This window comes from Aplidium turbinatum, chromosome 7 (assembly GCF_918807975.1).
Source record: "Aplidium turbinatum chromosome 7, kaAplTurb1.1, whole genome shotgun sequence".
Taxonomy (NCBI): domain Eukaryota; kingdom Metazoa; phylum Chordata; class Ascidiacea; order Aplousobranchia; family Polyclinidae; genus Aplidium; species Aplidium turbinatum.
In genome coordinates this window covers 14,760,648-14,785,473 of record NC_137478.1, presented here as the reverse complement: position 1 = coordinate 14,785,473, position 24,826 = coordinate 14,760,648, and the positions used below count along the sequence as shown (strand labels likewise).

At 38.7% G+C, this 24,826-nt stretch overlaps 2 protein-coding genes across 2 annotated transcripts in view; one reads left to right on the top strand and one right to left on the bottom strand.

The window, feature by feature from the left end:
* Nucleotides 1-7,850: 7,850 nt before the first annotated feature.
* Nucleotides 7,851-8,378, bottom strand: LOC145773771 (uncharacterized). The gene has a single exon (XM_082584902.1). The coding sequence runs from the start codon at nt 8,376-8,378 to the stop codon at nt 7,851-7,853; it is 528 nt and encodes a 175-aa protein (XP_082441028.1).
* A 5,743-nt stretch (nt 8,379-14,121) lies between these two features.
* Nucleotides 14,122-24,826, top strand: part of LOC145773770 (gamma-aminobutyric acid receptor subunit beta-3-like) — a 60,252-nt gene continuing 49,547 nt past the window's right edge. The window contains exons 1-2 of the mRNA XM_082584901.1: nt 14,122-14,148; nt 15,555-15,674. Coding sequence (XP_082441027.1) covers nt 14,122-14,148; nt 15,555-15,674 — 147 coding nt within the window. The remainder of the gene's footprint in view (nt 14,149-15,554; nt 15,675-24,826) is intronic.

Below are 24,826 nucleotides of genomic sequence, written 5' to 3'. Positions count from 1 at the left end.
AGGGACGGTTGAAGATCCCCCGCTGCAATCACTCTTCCGGCATCAGGCCGTTGCAGATGAGTGAGAGGGACGGGTTAAAGGTGGGTTGTTACGCCCTTGGCTGTCTAAGCTTCTTCAAAGATGATCTACGACCGTACTGTGCTAGTGAGATCCACCGCTGCAATCAGTCATCCCTACCACCGAGGACGACGGAGAGGGCGGTTGAAGAGTGAATCTCGACTGGTTCTTCTTTCTTCTGACCGTAGGAGGAGGTTTAGAAGGAGTAGAAATGTCAGATGACAAAGGAATGTTATGCTTTTGTGTTATGCCTTTCGTTTTTGTCATGATGACCCACAGGGCTTGAATGGTGGACCGTTTTGTGTCCTGTATATATGTGTCACCTATGTCCAGAGATATCTTCTTTTGGATGATGGTGTGTTTGGCGACATTCATCATGGTCAAAAGAATTGGGTTGTTCTTCTGTCCGTCAGGGATTTGGTTGTAGAGGATCATGTCCTTTGTTATTGCCATGTCTTCGTTGGTTAGGTCGAGATATTGTTGTTTCAGGCGCTCCCATATTCCCAGCGCAAAGGAGCACTTGGTGAGGACGTGGGTCACGTTATCTTCTGGCTTTCTGCAGAATTTGCAATTTGTTATTCTGTCAGATTGTATTGATCTATTAAAATCTCCCCATTTGTATCCTCCATGTGCAATTCGAAAGGACATGGCGGATAGGTGAGGTGGAAGGAGGAATTTGATTTCTTTATTTCTTAGAAGAATTTCGTTCCAAGGAATCTTCTTTCCGTTTTGATCAATCTTGTTAGTCTTCTTTTCATTTTGGGTTTTCAGATTGATGTAGATGTTTTTATAGGAAGTATTTTCCCAGTCGTGTTTCACGCCTTTGAGTTTGCAAAAGGACTTGAAGATGTCCGCATTCATTTCGTTTGGAATTGGGGCATGCGGAATGCTGTTGGAGAACAGATGAGGATTGATGTGTCTCATTCTGTAGCTCAAATTGAACATGGCCCATTCGTGCCAGATTTCGGTGGCGTCTTCTAGTGGGAAGAGGTGCCGAATTCTGTCGATGCGACTAGCTTGGAATTTTGATTGGATGTCCACCATGTTGATGCCTCCATCTTTGACAGGAGGAAATGTCTTGCTTCTCTGGAGTTGTTCAAATGGCGAAGAATGCCAGAGGAAGCCGAATAGGATTTTGTTGAGTTCTTTTATGTGTTGTTTCGTTGGCATCAGCACTCTACTGAGATGCAAAGTGACGGGTACCAAGAGAGTGTTGATGATGGAAATCTTTCCATAGAGAGAGAGTCTTCGTGGTTTGTGGATGTTGGCGATCGTTTGAGTTTTCCTGATGGCGGTCTGCCAGTTCATCTTGTCGAGTTCTGTATTGTTTGTTCCTAGCCAGATGCCCAGGATCTTGACGTTGTTCAAGATCGCAGCTTCTGGAAAGAGCTGCTGAGCTCTTTGGGCCTGGTCAGGTTTGAACGCCAGGATCTGGGTCTTTCCCTGGTTCACTTTCTGGCCGGACATCGTCTGGTAGATGGCTAGTTCTCTGTTGACCTCTTTGAGAGATGGAATGTCTCTTGTGATGAATGTAGTGTCGTCCGCATATTGCTGGATTTTGATTGTCAGCTTGGAAAAGCGAAAACCGTTGATGAGATGGTTTTTCTCTATGCGACGGGTCAACACGTCAGCACAGATTATGAAATAGAGCATGCTGAGGGGACAACCTTGTCGAATGCCCCTTTTGACGTTGATTCGTTTTGTTAAAGCTCCATTGATTTCTATTTTGCTTTTTGTTTTGTTGTAAACCAAAGACAGGTAATTCATCATTATTGGTTTTACGCCGAGTTTCTTCAGGATTCCATAGAGGAAGGAGTGACTAACTCTATCAAATGCCTTTTCAAAGTCGGTTATCATGATGTACAAGTCCCTGTGTTGTGTTTGAGATGCTTCCAGGGCAGCTTGTATGTTCATAGTGACATGCTCTATTCTGCGGTTTGGCAGTCCACATTTCTGATTCGGACAAATCAGGTTTGTGATCATGGGTGTGAGTCTGTTGGAGAGGATTTTACTCAAGATCTTGTAGTCTGTGTTGAGCAGAGAGATCGGTCTCCAATTTTTGAGCTTTTCTTTTTCACCTTTTTTAAAGATTAACTTCACTTTTGCTTCTCTCATTGAGGGAGTCATTGTTTTTCTCAAGTAGCAATTTGTAAGCATCTCTAGAATGTCGTGTTTCAGGAAATGCCAGCATTTTTGGTAGATTAATGAGCCGAGACCATCTGATCCAGGTGCAGAATCTTTGTTAAGAGAATCAATGGCGGTTTTTACTTCTTTTAGACTGATCAGCTGTTCCGCTTGTTCAGCTGCGTCTTCCTCAATTTTGGCCTCTCCAAGAATGTTCAGGTAGTTGTCTTGTTCTTGAGGTTAATGTCGTCTTCCACACCCCATAGGGAGTGATAGAAGCTGTGTACTTCTTTAAGAATGTCTTCTTTTTTGGTTAGAGTTGTGTTGTTTGTGCCATGTATCTCAGTGATAGAGCTACTTTTACATTTTTTTTCTTCTGCTTTGAAGAAGCTTTTGGAGGGCTCTTCATCGCTTGTTGGAGTTGTTCTGGATCTGATTTGAGATCCGATTGCTTTATAATCGTAGAAATTTTGGATTTTCTCCAAGAATTCCGGTCGACGTTCTTCCAAGACGTGGTTTGGATGAGCGTCCAGATTGAGGAGCACATTTTTAGCCTGATTGTAATCTTCTCTGCGCTTGAGTGCGACATCTTGCGAGAGTTCGATCAGTCGATTTTTCAACATTTCTTTGCCTTGATCCCACCATATTAGCATGTCTGGTGGTTCCATTTGTGGTGCGTTAAAGGTCCAATTTTCCCAAGCCGTTTCGAGCTCTGTTATGACGTGTGCATATTGTAATATGCTATTATTGATTTTGTATGAATATTCACCCCATTTGATGTGTTGTTGATATTTGAGATGAATTATCGGTAATGTGCAGTGGTCTGATGATGTGAAGTATTCATGTTTGATGTTATGATAATTTTCAAGTGCATGTTGATTTATGTATATTCTATCTATCCTGGTCCCTCTATTGCGGTTTTTGTATGTGAACACTCTTTTGTATGGATGTTCTTGTCTGAATATATCTGTCAATTGGTTATGACGTATGAGTGTTGTAAGTGATGTTTTATCCTGTGTAGTTTTGAAGTTTTGCGGCTTAGCAGTGTCCAACGGATCAAGGATCATGTTAAAATCACCAAGTAAGACCACATGTTCATGTTCATACTCCAGCATAGCATCGGAGAGTAGCTCAAAAGAGGACTTTCTCTCTCCGACCCTCTGCTGAAGGTATGCGTTGAAGATGTTTATGTTATTTTTGCCACATTTGATGTTGAGGTGATGTATTCGATTTTGTAGTATGGTGTGGTGTGTGATTTCGGACTTGTCGTGTATGTCTTTCTTGACGATGAACATTGTCCCTGCATAGAAGGGGGTTCTGCCAGGTTCTGTGTTAATGTATGTTATGTAATTGTTATGTTGAGCCCACGTCTCGAGTTGATCGGTGGGGATTCTTTGTGTTTCCTGAATTGCCAATACAGAGAGTCTGTGAGATGTAAAGAAGTGTTTGACATCTCGCAATTTCTTGGATATTCCGTTGATGTTCATTGAGCCAACCTTGAGGTTGCCCAGTCCGGCGTCCGAATCGTTACTCTCCGTATCTGCGAACATGATTATGGATAGAGAAAGCAGCAGGTTAAAGTTTAAGAAGTTGGACTAGGCCGTGTGGATGGCTAGATCGTCATCTGAGTCCGTAAGCTCGCCCATCGAACTGAAGACATTTCGATAGGGAGGAGAAGTCCCGGGCAGTCCAGCCCGCGTAGACTCTCTCGAAGAAATGGACTCCGAGTCAGTTGACGTGTTGTCTTTGTCAACTGAGATCGGCGCATCCTTGGAGCTGGCGTGGGATGCGTCGTGATCTCTGGGATTCATCGTCTTCGGAGATTCAGGTTGGGTAACCGATCTCCGCGTGTGTGCGAGTTCTTTTGGAGTCGAGGTCTTGGACTCTGTGTTGGACATGGGCTTATCCAATTCAGCATCTGACGAGAAGATGCTGCGCACGTGGGTTTTGGGTTTGTGTTTCCCTCCTTTGCCCACGGTGGTAAAGCCATCGTCGCTCGTGGGGGGTTTCTTCCTCTTCCTGTTGTTTGGGGTGGGGGGGGGGGTTCTGCCTCTTCCTCTTCCCCTTCCTCTTCCACTACACGTTTCCCGGAACTTTTCTCTTGCGTCACATCCAGGCTTGTGAAGGCCTGTTGATCGGCAAACATGGCAGGGGAGATGGTACCTGGCCGGTGACGAATCCCGGGAGCGTTTTGAGTATACTTTGTCGCTCCTGTCCCGGGAGTGTTTTGTTCTTCTTTTAGGCGTCCGGTTTCTGGTCGGCTTGGACGCCCGGTCACGGGGTGGATCAGTTTTGGACGCCCCGTCTCGATGTGGATTGGCCTGGGTCTTTTTCGGTTTCGTGGGGCACTTTGATGTTAGGTGTCCCCGGACTTTGCAAATTTGGCAGAGTGGCAAATGTCCTTCTCCAGGCTTGGTGATGGAGATCCATTTACCAAACATCTGCACCTTCTCTGGGATGTTATCGAGTTTAGTGTTCTGCAGGTAAACATGCAGAAACTCGTTGCAGATGGTGGGGTGCTGCTTATGTCTACCTTTGATCATCTGATAGACTTTCCCCCAGTTTGCTTGGCAAGCAAACTCATTGATTAAATCCAGATGCCACTCGCCTAGCACTGGATATAATGTGATCACGTCGCATGGTGGCCATGGTCGCCATACTTTGATCACGTAATCAGTATCCTTGTGTTTATAGGTCACGGGTGACTGATGGTCTAGCGCCAGCTGTTCCATCAGCAAGGATTTTGTTTCGTTCTCAGAAGCTGAGAACGTGACGTTAAAGACGTGCTGCCGCAGGCTCTTGGCACGCACAGAGATTAGCTCTTTTCCATATTTTGCAAGGACGCCATCTTGCATAAAGAAGCTGATAAAGGTGCTTACATCAAGCCAGGACTGGCTTGCTGCTTGCACCACCACAGTTCTTTGGTACTTAAATTCATTGGCCTTAGAGTCGCCCATCATGAAGTAAGTAGAGTTTTAGATGTTAAGTTAGGTAAGTATCAAAGTAAAAAGAACAAACTTACCGAATTTCAACTTTGAGAGTTGTAAATTTTCCTTCTGAAGGAAAATTTAGCTAATTCTGACTTGACCACACCCTAAAAGCTGGTCACGTACTGTCTAGACTCGCTGTAGCTAACTGGCTATTCTCACCTGACCTACTTTCTACGTGGCAATCAGCTAATTCCCTTAAGGGGAAAGGGCTGATACCAAAAAAAATCTAGGGAGGGAAAAAAAGCTAACTACTCGCCTAGATCAGCGGTTCCCAGCAAGGGGGCCACTGATCTAGCTGTCGTAGGCTATTTTCTAAACTCTAGTTATTTATTTATCTAGCTGACTTTTAAAAAAAAAATCTAAAAAGGCTGGTAAAAGTTTAGGCCGGTGTCGCTTTCACTCGCTCGCTCTAGCGAGGAAAGCAAGGCTTGCTGTTAATCGCTTTTTGGCAGCACTGTCTCCAATGCCACCAGGTCGCAAATAATCGTTCGCACTTTGAATCGGGGTTCACCAGAGGGCGACTTACCTTTCAAAGAATAGAATAGAATTGCAAAGGCTTTAATAAAATAGAAAGCAACTACATCTGCAAATAAAAGGATACATAAATAACTGCTTCTGAACGTATACAATGCTGCAACAACAGAACTGAATGAATGAACGAATGAAGAAAACGTAGAACCAAGGCGTGTAGAAAACAAGGCAATAATTAACTTAGAAGAAAGCTTGAGGGACAGAGCGCCGTGCTCAGAAACACACGACACAGCTGTGGAAACAACCAGACCGTTTGTTAGCAAGAAAACCATCAGCAGACGATTTACCAGTTTAAACCAATCGCAGTCAATGCATCGTGTGACCGAAGCTCTTAGGCTACTTAAAAAATAACTTTAACTCTTTGCTTTTCAACCTTTTTTGAAAGTTAACTGCTCAAGGGGAGAGGGAGGCGTTTTTAGATCAAATTCAATCAGCTGTTACGTGTTATCCGCTGGTGCTATTTCAACAGAAGTTGCACTGGTGTGAAAAAAAATCATCTGTCTATAAGTTTGACAAGTCATTTTTCTAAAATTTTATATGTTAAACTTGATATTTCAATGTTTGCAAAGGTACCCAAAAACGACAATTTTGCTTTATCTTGCCGCTGTTTAATCACCGTACTAATCTGATTTTATGCAAAATTTTGCAGAACAAAGAGCTCGATCAACCGCACGAAGTGTGTGTGCGATGTGCCGAATCATTGCATTTATAAAGATTTACGACTTGTGAGCAAATTTTATTGTAGGCTCTATTAGTTCAGATCATGCGAACAACAATCTGAATCAACCTGGTCGCGAAACCCGAGAGTCTGCCTTTATAATCAACAGATTTCCGAAGTTAGAATTTATTCTTGTTTTCAATTTCGAAATATCGTTTGCTGCAATAAACATAAAATATGAATAAACAAAATATCCAGCAATTAGTAAGTATAGGCCTACCACTTAGACAATAATTATTCAAACAGGTTTCCAATATTTAATCAATTCAATTCAGAGTGTTAGGCTACATACAATAAATACAATCATGAAGATTTGTTGACTTACATTTGATTTCGGCAGTCGGTTTCGAAACGCAGTGAAGTATTTTGACATAGAACATTTCTTCGTAATTATTCAATGGCGTCACAACAGCGTACAAAACGAGGCAAAATCAGAGTTTCCAAACAAATTTTTAATTTAAATTAAACAAATATGCGGGAAATAAAAACAGAGAAAATGGCATTAACACACCCGCTACCTGAAGCATAAGTAAGTTTTCTACGAGCTCTGATGCTTAACAGTAAGAAAAAAAGAAAGAAATTTGTGTGTTTGGACCCATAATCTGAAGTAGAGATTTAAACGGGATCCCTTCATGAGACAGTCATTCGCAAGAAAGAATTGGACATAGTTTTGTTACAGGTCTTTCGAGCACAGAATGCTGAGTTTGAATTCTTGCACTTCGAACTAAACCATGTTTGTCTGGGAACGTCTTTATAACACGCCCTAACAACCAGCAATTTCGTGGTACCTTATCTGCTAAGAGAACGACGTCTCCAATTTTGAGATTATTTTTTGCTTCATGCCATTGTTGTCTCTTTTGAAGGAGTGGAAGATATTCTTTTGTCCATCTGCTCCAAAAAACATTTGCGAGATGCTGGACCTGTTTCCAACGTCTTCGACTGTACGCATCTGTCTTTTGAAATACTCCTGGAGGCAGTAAGCATTCCTGTTTTAATGACAATAATTGGTTTGGAGTGAGTGGATTAAGATCGTCAGGGTCATCGGAAGTAGTAGTAAGTGGTCTGCTGTTAAGTATGCTCTCGACCTCACACATGAATGTTAGAAGGCTTTCATCGGTCAGCTTCTGTTCATTGCAGATGGACGCAATTATTCTTCTCACTGATCGAATTTGTCTTTCCCAAACACCTCCGTGATGTGAGGCAGTGGCAATATTGAAGGTCCATTTGATTTGTTTTTGTAAAAGAAAAGAGTGGATTTGGTTTTAATTCCATTCTTTGATGCCATTTTTCAACTCCCTTTCTCCTCCTACAAAGTTGGATCCGTTGTCGGATCTCATTTCTTTAACTTGGCCTCTACGGGCGATGAAACGACACAGTGCTTGGATGAAGGACGTAGTATCCAGGCTGTGAGCAATCTCAATGTGAACAGCTCATAATGTTAAGCATGTGAATATAACGCCGTATCGCTTCAAGTCACAGCGGCCATGTCGTACGATGAAAGGTCCAAAATAATGTAGACCCACAAATGTAAAGGGAGGTTTGTCTGATGTGATATCAAGGTTTAGTGCTTCCTTTGACCATTCTTCTTTGGGTATGGATTTCATAACTTCGCGACTGTTGCTGATCCATTTTGTAATCTTAAAGCCGCCTTGAGCTAAAAGGTTGCGTAACTCTTGTACCAGAGATGTGGCATGTGTGGTAGTTGGAACCGAGGCGAGGCAGTCGTCCACATAGAAACATTTGTCAACAACGTTGACAGCAGTAGAAGCAAATTCCGATTTGTGGTCAGATGCTGCACGTTTTAGCGCAAAGTTGGCACAGCTCGGTGAGCATACCGTGCCAAAAAGATACACCGTCATTCGATATTCCTGTAGTGGTTTACTAATGTCACCATTTTTCCACCACAGGATCCTGAACAAATCACGGTTGTTTTCAGGTACCTGCACTTGGTGAAACATTCCTTGGATATCACCTTGAATGGCAATAGACTCTCGTCTGAAACGCAAAAGCACGCCAATCAGTGTGTTGGTGATATCCGGACCGGGTAGCAAGTTATCGTTTAAACAAAAGCCATGGTACTTGCATGAGGCGTCAAAAACTACCCTAATTTTGTCAGGTTTTGCTGGGTGGTACACGCCGTGATGGGGAATGTATCATACATTTCCACTGGCTTCCTTTGAGTCCGTCACAGTTTCGGCGTAGCCTTTATCGATCATATCTTGAACAAAGGTGCGATAATCATTATGAAACTTGGGATTTTTTGCCAATCTATGCTTAAGATATTCCGCTCTTTGTTCAGCTTGTTTCTTGTTGCAGGCCATTTTTAGGTATGGATTTCTAAGAGGCAATGATATTTCGTAATGTTTATTTTCAAGGTGTTTGATAGAACCAGTCACGGATTTCATAAACTCTTTCTGCTCTACAGAGAGTTCAGCTTTGGCGTTTTCAATGGAGTCAATTGCATCAAAACACATGCTGCACATTTGTTTGGAAGCGGCTTTTGGACAGAAACTTTGAAGGGTTGATGAGGTGCTTCCTTGTTTGGGACAATAAGCGACCCAGCCCACAGCAGTTTTGATTGCGTAACTACCAGACTCTGTAGTTATGACCTTTTGAGGCTGCATAACTTTCAAATTATCATTACCTATTAGGAGGCCAACATCACAATCAACATTGGGAAGATGAACGTCTTTGAATTCAGGTATGCTCATTGCATCATTTTGGGTTGAAATGTCATTTGCTGTGACGGGCAAGTGATCAATAGAAAGCAGGGCATTAAGAGCAATGCACTCTGTTTCGTAAAGATCACTGATTTCCAAGCTTTGCACGACCTTAGATTTTCTCTTAGTTGTAGAATTGTTGTTGAGTGTGACAGTGCTGACTTTTACTTCAGGGCATCTAACGAGTTTTAGTTTATTGACCAGACTTTCAGTGATAAATGAATTAGTACTGCCATTGTCCAGGAAGGCTTTGGTGGTTATGACATTTGTGGAACCTTTCACGTGCACTTTAACTGGCACAACTGGCAGAACACCACTGGATAAAGAGCTGGTGCCAATGAATCCACTTTTGGTTTCGAGATTAGAACTTGGCTCATTGACATCGCGTGTAGGGTTGGAATGTGGTATGTCGGGTGGATGTAAAAGTGTTGTGTGTCTCTTATTACATCCAGGTTTTTTGCAGGGCGCTTGTCTGTCACATTTGTCGGCCATGTGACCTTTTTTAAGACAACAAAAGCACAGTTTCTCCTTGATGACAAAAGCACGACGTGAGTCGTATGTTTTATTCCGAAGTTTCCAACACTGGTTAGGATAATGTGTGCTTCCACACAAATTACATTTTTTTGTTGGAAGCACCGGGTTGGAATGTGTAGAGAAGGATTTAACCCTTGGTTTTGAATGGCTGGCGCTGGCTGGCGTTGAGCTGCCTGATGGATTTGCAGGTTGCGGAGATAGTCCATTCCAGAAAGTGTGTACATACAAGATGTTAAATCTGCTGAAAATTTAAGAAGAGAATTTTTATTCTTTTTGCACAAAGTAGGTCCATCTATGAAGTTTGCAATACAAGCAGCAGCAACCTGCATTTTTTGACCAAAATTGTCACGCAGCAATTTCCTGGCAGCATTGTAGCCTTCTTCTGGAGGCATATACTGGCATCCACGAACCAAAGTGTGGGCTGTGGCTTAGGTGTAATTCAGAAGAAAAAACAACTTACGCTTGGGGTCGCCTACGAGTGAGTCAATGATAGTGTCAAAGGGAAGTTTAATGTTTAGGTTAGGTGTCTGGTTGATAGTTATGTTAGGTGAACTGGTGTTGCTACAGGAAACGTGTTCCACAGTTTCTGGAAGTTCGCTAACACTTTTACGAGAGTGTGGTGAAAGAGCCGAATGATTAGTAGAGTGGGTAGGTAAAAATGGAGACGTAGAAAGATGTGCTGTGGAAGGTAAACCACTTGAGTCACATATGATTCTAGGCTGGACAGAAACATTGCTGGTGTCCAGCACTGTTTGAACGTCAACTGAGGGTGAGGCACGCATAGCACATACAGGTTCTAACACATTTTTACCATTAAACGTAGTTTCATTTAATTTAGTATTAAGCGTAACATTTTTAACATCAGCTTTAGCTTTAGTGTTAACAATGGGATGATCAGTGACAACATTGTTTAAGCAAGATACAGATTTTTCTACAACATCATTTAAACTAGAAATATTTTCTTCAGCACTTATCTCTGCGATGGTTTCACTGAGTTCGGCCTGTAGTCGTGCTTGCTCCAGTTCGCATTCGTGTTGGATTAAGCGTTCTTTTCTTGCCCTTTGTAGCTGTAATTCTTCTTCAGCAGCATGCTTTTGCTGCACCAGTTGGGCTTGCTCAAAGTCATGTCTATCCTTAGCATGTTGTTTTTTCAGTTCAGTAAATGTATTTTGTGATTGCAATCTGGCTTCGATAACAGCTTTTCTAGTTTTTGCACTCATTTTGGAGTAGCCGCTTATTGATGAGTACCCACTTCTGCTTGTTGATTGCTTGCTTTGAGCCTTCTTCAGCTTGAGTTCTTTTGATTTGGCTCTGATCATTATTGAGGTTGCCAACTCTTCTTCAGACACAACTTCTTGATGAGTGACCAGAATATGTTGTGAACCTTTTCCGGCTGAAGTAGCATTGCTTGGGATTGCAGATGAAGCGACATAATTTGAGGCATCGATGGAAGTTGATGTTTTTTCTTCCATGAGATTTGTCGGTGACATTATCTTCTCACAGGAGTGAATAAAGCTGAATTTGCATTTGATGTAAGTCGATTGATATTTCTTCAGAGAGACTCTCTTCTTACAGAATCAAATCAAACTGATATTAGTTCAGATCATGCGAACAACAATCTGAATCAACCTGGTCGCGAAACCCGAGAGTCTGCCTTTATAATCAACAGATTTCCGAAGTTAGATTGATTGATTGATTGATTTTATTTCGTTGTAGGTAAATATAATACAATAAATACAGCAATAAAAAGGAATTTCCAGCAACGGGAATCTGCGAAGAGACTATGGGTCTTCGAGTCAAGCAGATACCCCAGATTCTAATAGAAGTTCTAAAATTGCGATAAGAATAATTCAAAAACGAAAATTTGGACAAGGGTTAGAAGATGGTCACAGAGAAATATATTTAGTAGTCTATCGGTAGCATAAAGGTAATACAAAATTAAACGTGCTAGTATTTGGCGATGAGTGAATTTTTGTGTTGTTTTTTAAAAAGAATAAAATGACAGTTTACGCAAGCTCGTTGGTAAGGAGTTCCAGACTTTCACTCCGGCATATTTAATGCTGCGCTGGAGTCGGGATGAGGCGTAACGTGGGACAAAGTAACAATCGTTGGAAGAGTGTCTAGTAAGACGTGCATTATACATGAGTTTGGTTTTTTCAAAGTAGTGTGCGAAAGGCAGAGGTAATACATCCGTATCAAATTTAAACATGAATTTAGCAATTTCGTGTTCGTACAAATCTTTAAGCTTGAGTATGTTAAGTTTCTTATAGAAAGGTGTGACATGATCAGACCACCTGCCACCTGCTACTATTCTGACAGCCTTATTTTGTAAGGTGCTAAGCTTGTTCATTTGTGTCTTGCAGCATGAACCCCAAATCGTTATCCCATATACGATATGAGAATGTACCAGTGCGTAGTATAATTGTAATAATGTTTTGTTTGGAAGAATGTATTTGAGTTTCGACAATATCCCTACAGATATAGAAAGTTTCTTGTGGAGCATATTAATGTGAGGTTCAAAATTTAGACCATTGTCAAAAGTAATGCCAAGGTATTTGGCAAACTTAACTTGTTCGATCTGAGCACAATTATAAAGTACATTGATATCTTCTGGGTAGCTGCATTTTTTAGGAGGGATCACAATGACATTTGATTTGGAAGGATTGATAACTAATTTATTGGCATTAATCCAGTTCTTGATGTTAAGTAATTCAGACGATATTTCTTTTTCTAAGTAGGTTGGATTAGGAGCGTTAATTACCAGGCAGGTATCGTCTGCGAAAAGTCTTGGAACAGAAGACGTGCAGTTTGGTAAGTCGTTTACGTACAATAAAAACAGCAATGGACCCAGCGTTGAACCCTGAGGTACACCGTGTGTTATGCATCTCTGTTCAGATTCCTGTTCATTAATCGCGACATACTGCATTCTGTCTTTTAGGTAGGAGGAGAATAATTCGTTTGCTGTACCTCGGATTCCATAGTGGTTGAGTTTGTATAGTAGAATGGATGGTATACCGTGTCAAAGGCTTTTTTGAGATCCAAGAGAACCAAACCTGTGTAGGACAGGTTGCTTTTTACGTGTTTATAGGTGGCACTAATAATATCAATAGCGGCATATGAAGTAGAGGAGCCAGACCGAAATCCAAATTGCGTAGGAGCAAGGACAGAATGTTTGTCTAGAAAGGAAGAGACTCTTTTATATAAGAGCTTTTCCAAGATTTTTTCGAAAGACGATAAAAGGGAGATCGGTCTATAATTATTTACCTCAAGTTTGTCTCCAGATTTGAAGACGGGTACAACTTTGGCAAGTTTAAATGTATCTGGGAAAATACCGAACTGAAAGGAATAGTTAATAAGATTTGAGAAGGGTAGGGCAATAATCACGGAGGCGATCTGTATGAAATATGCTGAAATGTCATCGTAGCCAGTTGCTTTGTTGGGTTTTAGGGCTCGGATTTCTTTGAGTACCTCATCGCCAGTCGTTGGTTCAAGAAAAATAGAAGAAGGAACGTGGTTTGTAAGGTAGGATGTGAAGTTGTTATCGTTGGCAAGCGGAATGCTGTCAGAGATCTCTTTTCCAACGTTGCAGAAGAATTTATTGAATTGGTTCGCCATTTCGATGGGTTTGTTTGATGACACTCCATCAATATTAATGGAATTGATTGTTTGCTTTGATTTTTGTTTATTTGGGAGCAGTGAGTTAATGACTTCCCAAACTTTACGTGGAGAAGATTTGTTCAGTTCAATTTCCGAATGTATATAATTTTGCTTGGAAATGTATTTCAATTTGGTGAGCTTATTTGCGTATTTTTTGTACTCTAGCCTGTCTGTTTGATTCCCTTTCAGGTAGTGCGATTGGTACATTTTTTGCTTATTTTTAATTGAAGTAAACAACCCACTGGTAATCCACGGCTTCCTTTTTAACTTGCACATTTTCCTTGACATTTTTTTCAGTGGAGCGTATTTGTCAATTGCGTTTTTTAAAATCTGTAATAGTTCGCTATATTTATAATCCAGTTCCTGAGGTTGTAATGATTTAATACCCAATAGAAACGTGCCTAGTTGGGAGTTCAAGTCCTCAATGAAAGAAGCCGAATCAAGGTTACGCTTGTCTCTGTAGAAACGAGGTTTGTGTTGATGCGGATTGTCAACATGGGAAATTATACAAAAAGTAGGGTAATGATCAGAGATGTCAGACTTAATTATTCCCGGTAATACGGAATGAGAAACATCGTTCGATAAAATGTGATCAATTAGTGTTGACGATTTATCAGTAACTCTTGTTGGCTGAGTAATTATAGGGCAAGTACCATTGCTGTTTAGCATATTTAGATAATTTGTGACCGGCGAAGGGAGAACGTCATTTAAAATATTGATATTGAAATCTAATTAGAATTTATTCTTGTTTTCAATTTCGAATTATCGTTTGCTGCAATAAACATAAAATATGAATAAACAAGACATCCAGCAATTAGTAAGTAGGCCTACCACTTAGACAATACTTATTCAAACAGGTTTCCAATATTTAATCAATTCAATTCAGAGTGTTAGGCTACATACAATAAATACAATCATGAAGATTTGTTGACTTACATTTGATTTCGGCAGTCGGTTTCGAAACGCAGTGAAATATTTTGACATAGAACATTTCTTCGTAATTATTCAATGGCGTCACAACAGCGTACAAAACGAGGCAAAATCAGAGTTTCCAAACAAATTTTTAATTTAATTTAAACAAATATGCGGGAATAAAAACAGAGAAAATGGCATTAACAGGCTCATTAATTCTAAAATAGTTGCAATCAGACTAATATTGTTACACGATTTTGAAAACAAAACAAAACTGCGTTTGGTTTTTTATATTTTTCTCCTAAACTAATGCTTTCCGAAACTCATGGTTAGCGTCTAGTTTTATAGAACCAAACTTTTCATAAGTAACACATTAGCCTACTTGAACACCTGTTTACATCTTGGTCTGTATATTTTAGGTATACAATAGAGTTTGTAGTACGAATATTTTTTTCTTTCCTAGAAAGAAGTTTTAGTAGAGAGAAGACAGTTGAACAGGCTGTTGAAATTATCTGAAATTTCTAAGTTCAAATTAGGTGCTTTTAAAATTGTGGATTTGTGTCAAGTCGCATCACAAATATCATGCAGGCTACATCATAAGTCATTTGGCTTACGGTGTTTATAAACATAACTCATGAATTACATCTACTAAAAATACAACATTTACATCAACAAAGCTAAGTTCGAAGCTCACTTTTTATTGAAGATTGTGTCAATCAATATAAAATTACATTCAATTGCAATTCATTTCAAACCTCTCTCAAATTCCTTAGAGAAAATCTTTCTTTTAAGCAATTTGACATCATGTCCAGGTGTAGCTCTAAGTATCAAACCAAGTTCTTGGAACCCCTGCACGTAAAACGTAATAATCTACTTTTAAACAGACAACTGTTTGGTTGCAGCTCGTTTTTTTTGCTCTGTGTATTTCATAATTAGTTTTTCGCACCTTGCCTACCTGTACATATCACATTATGTGATCTGTTTAACAGTTACTTTTGAAATTCTCATGTTTATTGTTGAGTGTTGAGCTAGTCAGACATCAAAAGTATAGTACTGTTTGTTTTTTTCCTGTAGATAAATTGAATATTAAACTATTGTATTTTGTTTAGATGTAGATAAAATCACTGTATGCTGTTCCTAACGAAGACATCATGTGATGTTGAAAACGTTCGAAATTTGTTTTAACAAAGTTTTTTGTTTTCTGTAAATAATACCATAATAAACTTAAATAAATATACAATCTGATTACTTAACTCGGCTTCGTGTGTCTATGATTTTTTCTAGATACTTTGATATGTTTTATTTGCGCAGGACTACACTCTTACATTTTACTTCCAGCAATCTTGGCAAGACAAACGATTGGTATTTAAAAGTCCATCTCTCAAAGAACTCAACTTAACCTTGGACAACCGTGTTGTTGACAAAATATGGGTAAAACGACCAATTGTTTGTTCATTATTTTGTAGATATTTGAAAACAATCAACATTATTTTGTCAGCTATGTTGGTTATGGAAAAACAAAACCATCTTACAAAATATTGAGTATTTTGCTAGTTAGAATGTAAATCAATTCAGCTCAATTAAACTTATTTTGCATTGTGGAAATGTAAAAAGATAGATATAAATTCTTTCAACAAAAAAATATTCCAGGCTATATTACAAAAATGCTGAAACAAAACCTACCAAAGCAGAGACAATCCCCTAATCACCTACAATGTGCTTGATATTTTAAGTGCAAATCACGACGTGCATGTCGTACTATATCTAGCATTATGCTAGTGCGTAAACAAAATTTCCATAACACACACTGCCATGCTTTTGTTTGATTTACTAACGTATAACTTTCAAAATTTAAACGTATGAAATTTTATACTACTCTAGAAACATTGCGACGCAACTACGGTATGCGGCCTTGCAAATTGCAGGTCGATAGACAAAACAGTGGAAAATTATAGCAAACATTTTTTTCAAAAGCATTTTTTTCTCTGAGAAGTTTCTTTGCGTCATTCTTATCAAGTCATTTCTATTCAACTTTGTTCAAACAAAACGTCTATATCTGAGTTTGAATTGCCAATTCATTTAACCCTATCTTAATACGAGTGTTTTCGTACGCGGAAAGCACGTCACGGGCTATTTTAACCCCGTGCTAATTAATCGCTAATCACTCGAGCTATAAAAATCACACAGCCAAAATATTTTTCAAGATAATAGCCATGTGTATTGTGCGTATAGAAATTACATTTTTACACAACAAATTTATTGAAATAAATTGTTTGAGATGAAAAAACGTCAGAAAGTCGGCTTTTATTCTAAATTCCCAGAAACAGCTTCAAAATTGAAATTTTTGAATTATAACGTAAAGTGATGGTAAACTAAAAAAATTTATTTTTTCTCATAAATATAAGCCATTTTTAGGCGTTTTTACATTTCAAAGTAATTGCACTAACATTAACATATATATAACTAGCAATCCACGAAAATGTCTAGCCACCTGCGACGAAATGCTTATTGTTAAGGGCAGGAAGGTAGAAAAATGACCAGTGTAGGTTTAGAAAATTTGCAAAGAATAAAAACTAAAAGTCAAGAAATTTCACATTTCTAGCATATTCCTTCTGTGAAATACAGTATTTCACTACTACAGTGGCGCGTCCTCATAAAGCCCCGTGTCGCTATAGATGGGGTTAAATGGGGATATTTTTTGAGTAGGTAGTAAATTAGCTTTTGTGAAAATATTTCAGGTTTTGAGATAACATGACATACTATAAAAGAAATAAAATCTACAAACCCCAAGTTTATCTTGTTTCAAAAATAAGAAATTAGAACACTTTTAACTATGATTTTTCTTCTTCTTGCCTCGGCAGTCGAGTGTAGCAAGAATTGACAGCGATCGCTTATTGTTGCTATATCATGGCACCTGTCGGTTACTCACTGCCTGGTGTCATCGTCAGTGGAGATAAGTCCTTCCATATTATGACGTGGTGTATATAGCGGCAATCCCTGGTTATGCGGGCTGCAGTCTGCATTTCACCACACTCAGATGAAGAACTTTGCTACTAAGCTTTAATGCAACATGTTTACGCCATAGCGTCTTACACCACTGGGAAAACGGCTATCCTACGCCTCGATGAGGCAAGTCAAGAGAGTCCATAACCCGGTTTTAATTAGAACTCGGAATATGTAAAGATGTGGAAATGGAGGCTGTGTGCTGCCTGATCATGTTTCACACCACGCCGCATGGCACCACTGTTCAGTACTAGAGTAGCGGTTACCAACCTTTTTTCTTTCTTCGACCGGTTTTAAAATGAAAATAGCGTTGCGGACCGCCAATAGGGAAAACGAAGTTGGACATTCAGATTACTTTTAAATTTTTTTTATAGCCGTTTAAACACACTTTTTGCAAGATTCATAATATAAAATAGACAATGCAAAGTCGAAAACGAAAACTAGTTTAGCAGAAGGTCTGAGAGGATTACGCCCCAGAAAATTTTGACTAGTTTAACAGTGTTATGATAGCTTTTTACTCACTTTTAGTTCCAATAATCACTTTTTAATCAAGACGCACATCTTGCCTTTAATAAAAGACCACTGTCATAAATGAAAACTATATTTCTTTAAAATTTTGAGTGACAAGTTTAAATTTAAAATATAAACTACTTTTTTAAAGCTAAAACCTCAATTGCTGAGGCAACAGGGATCAGTTGTCAGTAGATGTTACAGAAAATTTATTTTCTGGAAATATAGTTTTCTATATTTTCTAATATTTTTATATATGAATATAAATATGGACGCTCTTGGCTTACGCCGATTGAGCACTTTACTGGGGGCACCTTGCTATGCATTGCGCAAAGTTCATTGTTTGCGCAAAGCTCACTGTTTGCGCAAAGCTTACTAATTCAGTGATCCATGCCCTATCTTAATACGAGCTATTTTCGTACGCGGAAAGCACGTCACCGGCTATTTTAGCTCCGTGCTAATTTAATTATTCGCTAATAACTGGAGCTATGAAAATCACAAATCTAAAATATATTACAAGATGATAGCCGTGTGTATTGTGCGTACAGAAATTAAATTTTTACCCAACAAATTTATTGAAAAAAAGTGTTTGAGATGAAAAGACGTCAGAAAGTTTTATTCTAATTTCCGGTAAATAGCTTCAAAATTGAAATTCTTTAATTATAACATAAAGAAATGCTAAAACTAAGCAAAGAATTACTTTTGCTCATAAATATAAGGCATTTTTGGGTGTTTTGACATTTCAAAGTAATTGCACTAACATTTATATTGTATATGTGCACTTACATCAAATTGTATATAACTAGCATTGCACGAAAATGTCTCGTCACGTGAGACGAAGTGTTTATTGTGAAGGGCAGAATAGTAGAAAAATGACCAACGCAGATTTAAAAAATTCGCAAAGAACAAAAACTACAAGTCAAGAAATTTCACATTTCTAGCATATTCCTTCTGAAAAATATTTCACTACTAGAGTGGCGCGTCCTCATAAAGCCCTGTGTCGCTACAGATAGGGTTAAGGCTGTAGATTTTCATGATATCTCATCTGGCCGCCATGTCTTCAAAGTGGCGGGAGAACCACTGGTTTGGCGAGAAAATTCTAATACTCCACCAAAATACATTTTAACAAAGGTGAAAACTTGTAATACATAGCGGCACTAATTTCTAAAAACTTTTTGCAAAATGGTACACCCTGTTATGTATGTAATAGCATTCCTGTGTTTGAAAAAACCAACCCGCAAATTAAAAAATAAACTCAAAAAGTTGATACTAGTTAAAGCACACATAAGTTGTACTATTACAACAAGCTTTTGGTCAGTTATAGCGACCCTAGAAAAAGTTTAGAGTATCCCATGTGGAGTCGCGACCCACAGGTTAGAGACCATGGACTGCCTTACAGTATACGAAGCACCACCAATCGTTCGTGTGAGTTTGAAAAAAACTTTGTAGGTAGGCTACTAACGACAATTTAGACATAAACAAAATTTACAAAATTTTTGTGCTTGACTTAGTTCTGAAAGGGTAGAAAATATATGAATGTAAATCAAAAAAACTTAAACTATAGCAGCATTAAATGTCAACGAGATTCAAATAGTTACAAAAAATCCATATGACGAAGGAAAGAAACGAATCCTTCAAAAAACGTATTTTTACAAGATCCCCTGCAAAGCAACAGCAATCTCAAAGCAAGTCGGACGCAAACTCCTCTTTCGTTTGCACGAAGGATTACAATCACAGAAATAACTGTACTCAAAGCTATCATAACAAGTCAATCAGTAACAAATAAAACCATCAGAGAAAAAGTTGTTTAGGTGGTTTAACCCTATCTGTAGTGAGACGGGGTTTTATGAGGACGCCCCCACTCTACTAGTGAAATATTTCTCAGAAAGAAATATGCGAGAAATGTGAATTTTCTTGACTTTTAGTTTTTATTCTTTGCAAATATTTTAAACCTACACTGGTCATTTTTCTACTTTCCTGCCCTTCACAATAAGCATTTCGTCGCAGGTGGCTAGACATTTTTGTGTCATGCTAGATATATATAATTTTAGTGCAATATAAATGTTAGTGCAATAACTTTGAAATGTAAAACCGTCCAAAAACGCCTTATAATTATGAGAAAAAGTAATTTTTTGTTTAGTTTAGCATTACCCTGTGTTATAATTCAAAAATTTCAATTTTGAAGATATTTTTGGGTAATTAAAATACAAACCGACTTTCTGACGCTTTTTTATCTCAAACACTTTATTTCAATAAATTTGTTGAGTAAAAATTTAATTTCTAAATGCAAAATACACATGGCTATTATGTTGTAAAAATTTTGGCTTTGTGATTTTCATAGCTCGCGTTATTAGCGATTAACCCTTACGAGGTTGGGCTCCTGGAGTCTTGCTCATTTTGGGGCGGGGGAGCTGTCGATTCTTCTTATGCTGTAGGAGTGATATCTCTGTTATTTTTTAAGGTACGGTTTCAAACTTTGGGATTCATTTTGTAAAATTATTCACGCTGAGCATATACGAAAATTAAAACTATGTGAATTTTAGAACTGCTCATAGACGTTGAAATGTTGAGGTGACTTATGACTTTTGGATTATTTTGCGATTAAAGCAATTGTAGCGTGAGTTTACACATTATTTTTTGGTAGAGTAATGAAGAACATGTATTGCAATGTTGTGATTAATTTTTTTTTACATAATCTCAATTTGAATCTATATTTTTCATGCAAAACAATAACTTTTCCCACGCTCAAACATAAGCTCGCTCTTTGACTAAAAGAACAATGCTTCATCAATTACATGCAGTAATAAGATTTCTGAACGCGTGTCACACCAATTTGGATTATGATCTTGTGACCTCGGTTCCAAGAACAGCAACTCCTACGCTTTATTAACAAATGTAGACCAGCTGAAGAAGCAGGGTGGCGTTTATCAAATACTATTATGTAATCCACAAAACGAATGAAAGATCATGCGACAAAAAACGCGGTTTAAATGCAATGTATTGTAGTTGCAACAGCGTTTCTCAATGTAAGTTCAATGTGAACTCGGCTACACACAAGGCTAGTACTAGGAGTAAGATTACCCGATAAAGCAGATGATGCTCTACGTAAACAGAAGTCAGAAAGAAATTCAAAATAAAACAGTTACGGTTCATTAATAAACAGAACGTCACAACGCTTTTCGTCAAAAGGAAAATCTGTAATGCCTCGGGTCATTTTCTTGTGGATTCAATAAGCTCTCTAAGATTCATACGTCACACACTAAAATCCAAACAATATTTAGATTTATTCAAAGTAGTATTTATTATGCGTCAAATCATTGTGAACCTGGAGAAATACTTTACAAAGAATTAGTTGCCTAATGGGGGTTTATGCGATAAAAATGTCAGTTTGGCAGCAAAATATTGATAAGTATTTCATCAATATTTCAATATTTATTTATAAGTATTTTTGATTTGGTTACAGTAATACTGGACTGCAGCAATTGGCACAAAGCTTTTGCAGCAACGTTTCTCAACTTGATTCAATGGTAAAGCAACCTGTGTTCTGTCAGGTTATGTACACATAAGTTCAGAAATATTTGGGAATGTGCAATGAGGCACATTGAAATTACAAGTGGCTGCACATTTACAGTTCGATAATACAAGGAATTGAATACAACGCTAATACAATCATTTCGACGTGGATTCAACATTGCAAGACGATGTAAATATGCGCGGGTTTGCAATTAGATTACTTTTCTTCTGTCTTTGTTTGTATAAAAGTCATAAAATCAGTCGTTGTATCCGTGCTAAAATTCAGTTATGTTCAAACCGCATTATATTGATATTTTCTAAATTGAAAATGGATTTATAAAATATGAATACAATACTATTTCAGCATATAAAAATGCTGAATTTTACATCGAGTATTACGATTAGTTTTATGACCCACTTTTTATACAAAAAAAGATCGATGATTTTGATAAGCAATCTAATTGCAAAACCGCGCATGTTTACAAGTATTTAACGTCTTGATATGTTGAATCAACGTAAAAATAGCTATCTGTCTAATGAAAGGAAAAAAGAAAATTCTTTCATTGAGATCCGCGTTTTATTTAGGCTGTGGGTGAAGCCAATGTTTATAAAACCGCAATCATTCAAATAGTTTATTCTGCGCAAAAGCAAGCTTGACATACTCGTATGGAATGTGCAGGGCATAAAGGCTTTTCACAGCACTGACATTGGCCACGGTTTTTTGGTAGTTTATTTTTTCTGGCTTTGGCACCTTCTCCCATAATAGCGTGTTTGCATACGTCGCATCTACGTCGTGTCGACGATAGTTGGAGCAGAGTGGCCCCCTTCTGCCGCTTGGAGTTGTTGTTGAAGGTTGTTTCCCTATTACTGCTTCAATCTTATGAATGGTGTGATAGTTCAGGCCCTGGAGAGATCGCGACTTTATGAATGGCTTCACGAGTTCCATGGCAAGTTCCCAACCGAAATCGAAGGATTTTCGCTTGCGTGGATCAGTCCCTTCATTTAGTGCTAAAACTGTAGATGCGTTGACGCGGCAAGTATCCAAAAAATAAGCAAACGCAGTAGTTGTCCATCGTGGGGACTTCGCTTTGCACGTGAATGAACCCATCCTTTGGTCGATGATATCGGTGCCACCCTTTGTGAAGTCGTAAAGCTTATACAAGCCTGGCTTCTTTTTGCCGTCATCCTTGGTAATCCCCAATAGAGGTTGCATGGTCGTCAACATCAACACATTCCGCATGCCAGAACTCTTCGTTTTTACTACATAAGAATGTAGGCTGAGATCAGCCTCACTCGTCTGCCAATGAATTTCGTACGAAAATTCCTCCCTACCACTCACTTGCTTCACTTCCAGGGGTATTCCTCTACGTATAGCGTTGAGGGTTCCCACTGACGTTATACCCCTGTCAAGCAACCACTGCGCGAGTGGTATGGAGGTGTACAAGTAGTCATACGAAATTATCCGACCTTGAAGATCACCGTGTTGTTCCAGGCTCATCACCATTCCTTTTACCACTTCTTCTGTTCCAGGAACGTAAAAATGAAATGGCTCTTCCTTCAGTTTACCTGAATAAACCGATGCTGCAAATGTGTATGGGAATCTGCTGGCGTTTACCGACTTGAGCAGAAGGCCATATTTTGCAGACTTGTTTGGATTATATTGCTTAAACGCAATTTGTGTCCTCATGAGGTATAGCGTTTGGTCCAACGACAAGTAGTCACCTGGAATGACATGTTTGCCGCAGTTTTCGTTACAAATTTCGAAAACGACTCGAAATGCGGCAAACCGGTCATTCTTCTAACGTTGCGGCCTAGTATTTTGGTCGTCGAACAAAATGTTTAAAAATAAAAATTTAAAGCGGTTCTTGCTCATTGTTACACTAAACACGGGATGCCCTTGCAGTTGATTGAATAATACATCCGTGGAAAGACCAGCCTGTCCTAAAAGCCCCCGAAAATACCCCAATCCAACAAAGGCCAGCATCTTCTCGTTGGTGATTGGGCCAGAATAGCAGTACCTGCTGTCATCTAAAATTCTCTCTGGTAATTGAGAAATGAGTGTGGCAACTTTTCTATTTGTTTCTTGAACAATAATGTTCAAAATGTTTAAAGAAAAAAATAGTTCCCATGCTTGCCGAGGAGTCTTGGCTTCTTTGGCTTTTCCTCTAACACCAGTGGCGCTAGATATAATGTTAGCCCGGCCCCTTCTCTCATTGTGCACCGGTCTCGCATTAGACCAAGTAATGCTGACGCCGCCCTCTTGTCTGTTCTTTGGCTTTTCTACAAAAGTTGTATAAGACTTCAGTGTGTCGGGAAACTCAACATCATCGTAGTTGTTCATGTCGAGAGAGGAATCTATGCTGTTCACCAGTCTTTTCGGTGTTATAATCCGTCGTGGTGCGCAAACTCCGGTTGAACATCGCCCATGGAAGGTAACTGGTCGTCAATCTCGATCGGAATCGCTGTTGCGGAAGTTGACGGAGAAGAATCCGCTTCTTCATCTGAATCGGAGTGCCATAAATCCTCCAAATCATCCGCCTGGCTTTCGTCGTCAGAATCCAGTAAAACATGTTGCAGTATTTCTTCAGCACTGAATCCTTGCCTTGCCATGTTTTATTTAAAAGTGAAAAGGACGTAATTTTTCAATAATGGCGTTGAAATACTAACGAAAATGTATAATGAAACAAATTGTTAGTCACATAGAAACTAGTTAGAAAAAAACTGTTACACAGAATTATAGAAGTCAAGGATAAACCAAAACTTTGCAATATAATAAATTGTCAGACCGTTGTCTAAAATTGTGAAGTGCACTTTACATATTCACTGATGATGAAACTATATGAATATTATGATTATCTATGGTGATTCAGATTAGCTTCTTGAGCAATGCTTTCACGTTTATGATAAACTGCACGTAGAAGGGAAATCCAACAGGCGTTTGCACAATTTCGTCGTTTAGCAACGTAGACTCGAAGAAAGCGGCATAATAATTAGTAGGCCTAGGGCTACCTAGTATCAATATTGGCTGTTTCTGCAATGTTGCGTTATGACCATGAATGCCACGTGGCTTGAAAAACAACATTATAACGCTGAATGAAACCATGTGCATGAAACTGATAATCTATCTAATAAAATTATCTCTGATGTAAATTCAACGATTGGGCAATGGTATGTCTCAACAAAATTACCAAATATTCTATCATTTTGACGGCTAGAATGCATTGTTGAACCTAAACCGAAAAATATAGATGGGCTGTTCATGCATAATTTTTGATATTTGTTTATATGTTTAGTGAAAATAAGCTGTCATTCTTGTTATTATATTGAAAATGAAAAGAGCAGTTTGCAAAACGTCTATATTACCATGAATGCGGTTTCATCTATTTTGATTGTCCCTTGCTGTAGGCCTACTCAGGCAAGTTGTAATTATCACAATCTAACCTTTCCCAACTAAGAGCACTATATCTCTATGCGCATTTGTGCATAGTGTGAAAATTTTGATGGTGTCCAAAAATCAAATATTATTTACAAAATAACTCGGTCTCTTAGAATATCCT

Excerpts from the sequence above, each read along its gene's own strand:
- LOC145773771 (XM_082584902.1), bottom strand. The coding sequence starts at position 8,378 with ATGTTTCACCAAGTGCAGGTACCTGAAAACAACCGTGATTTGTTCAGG.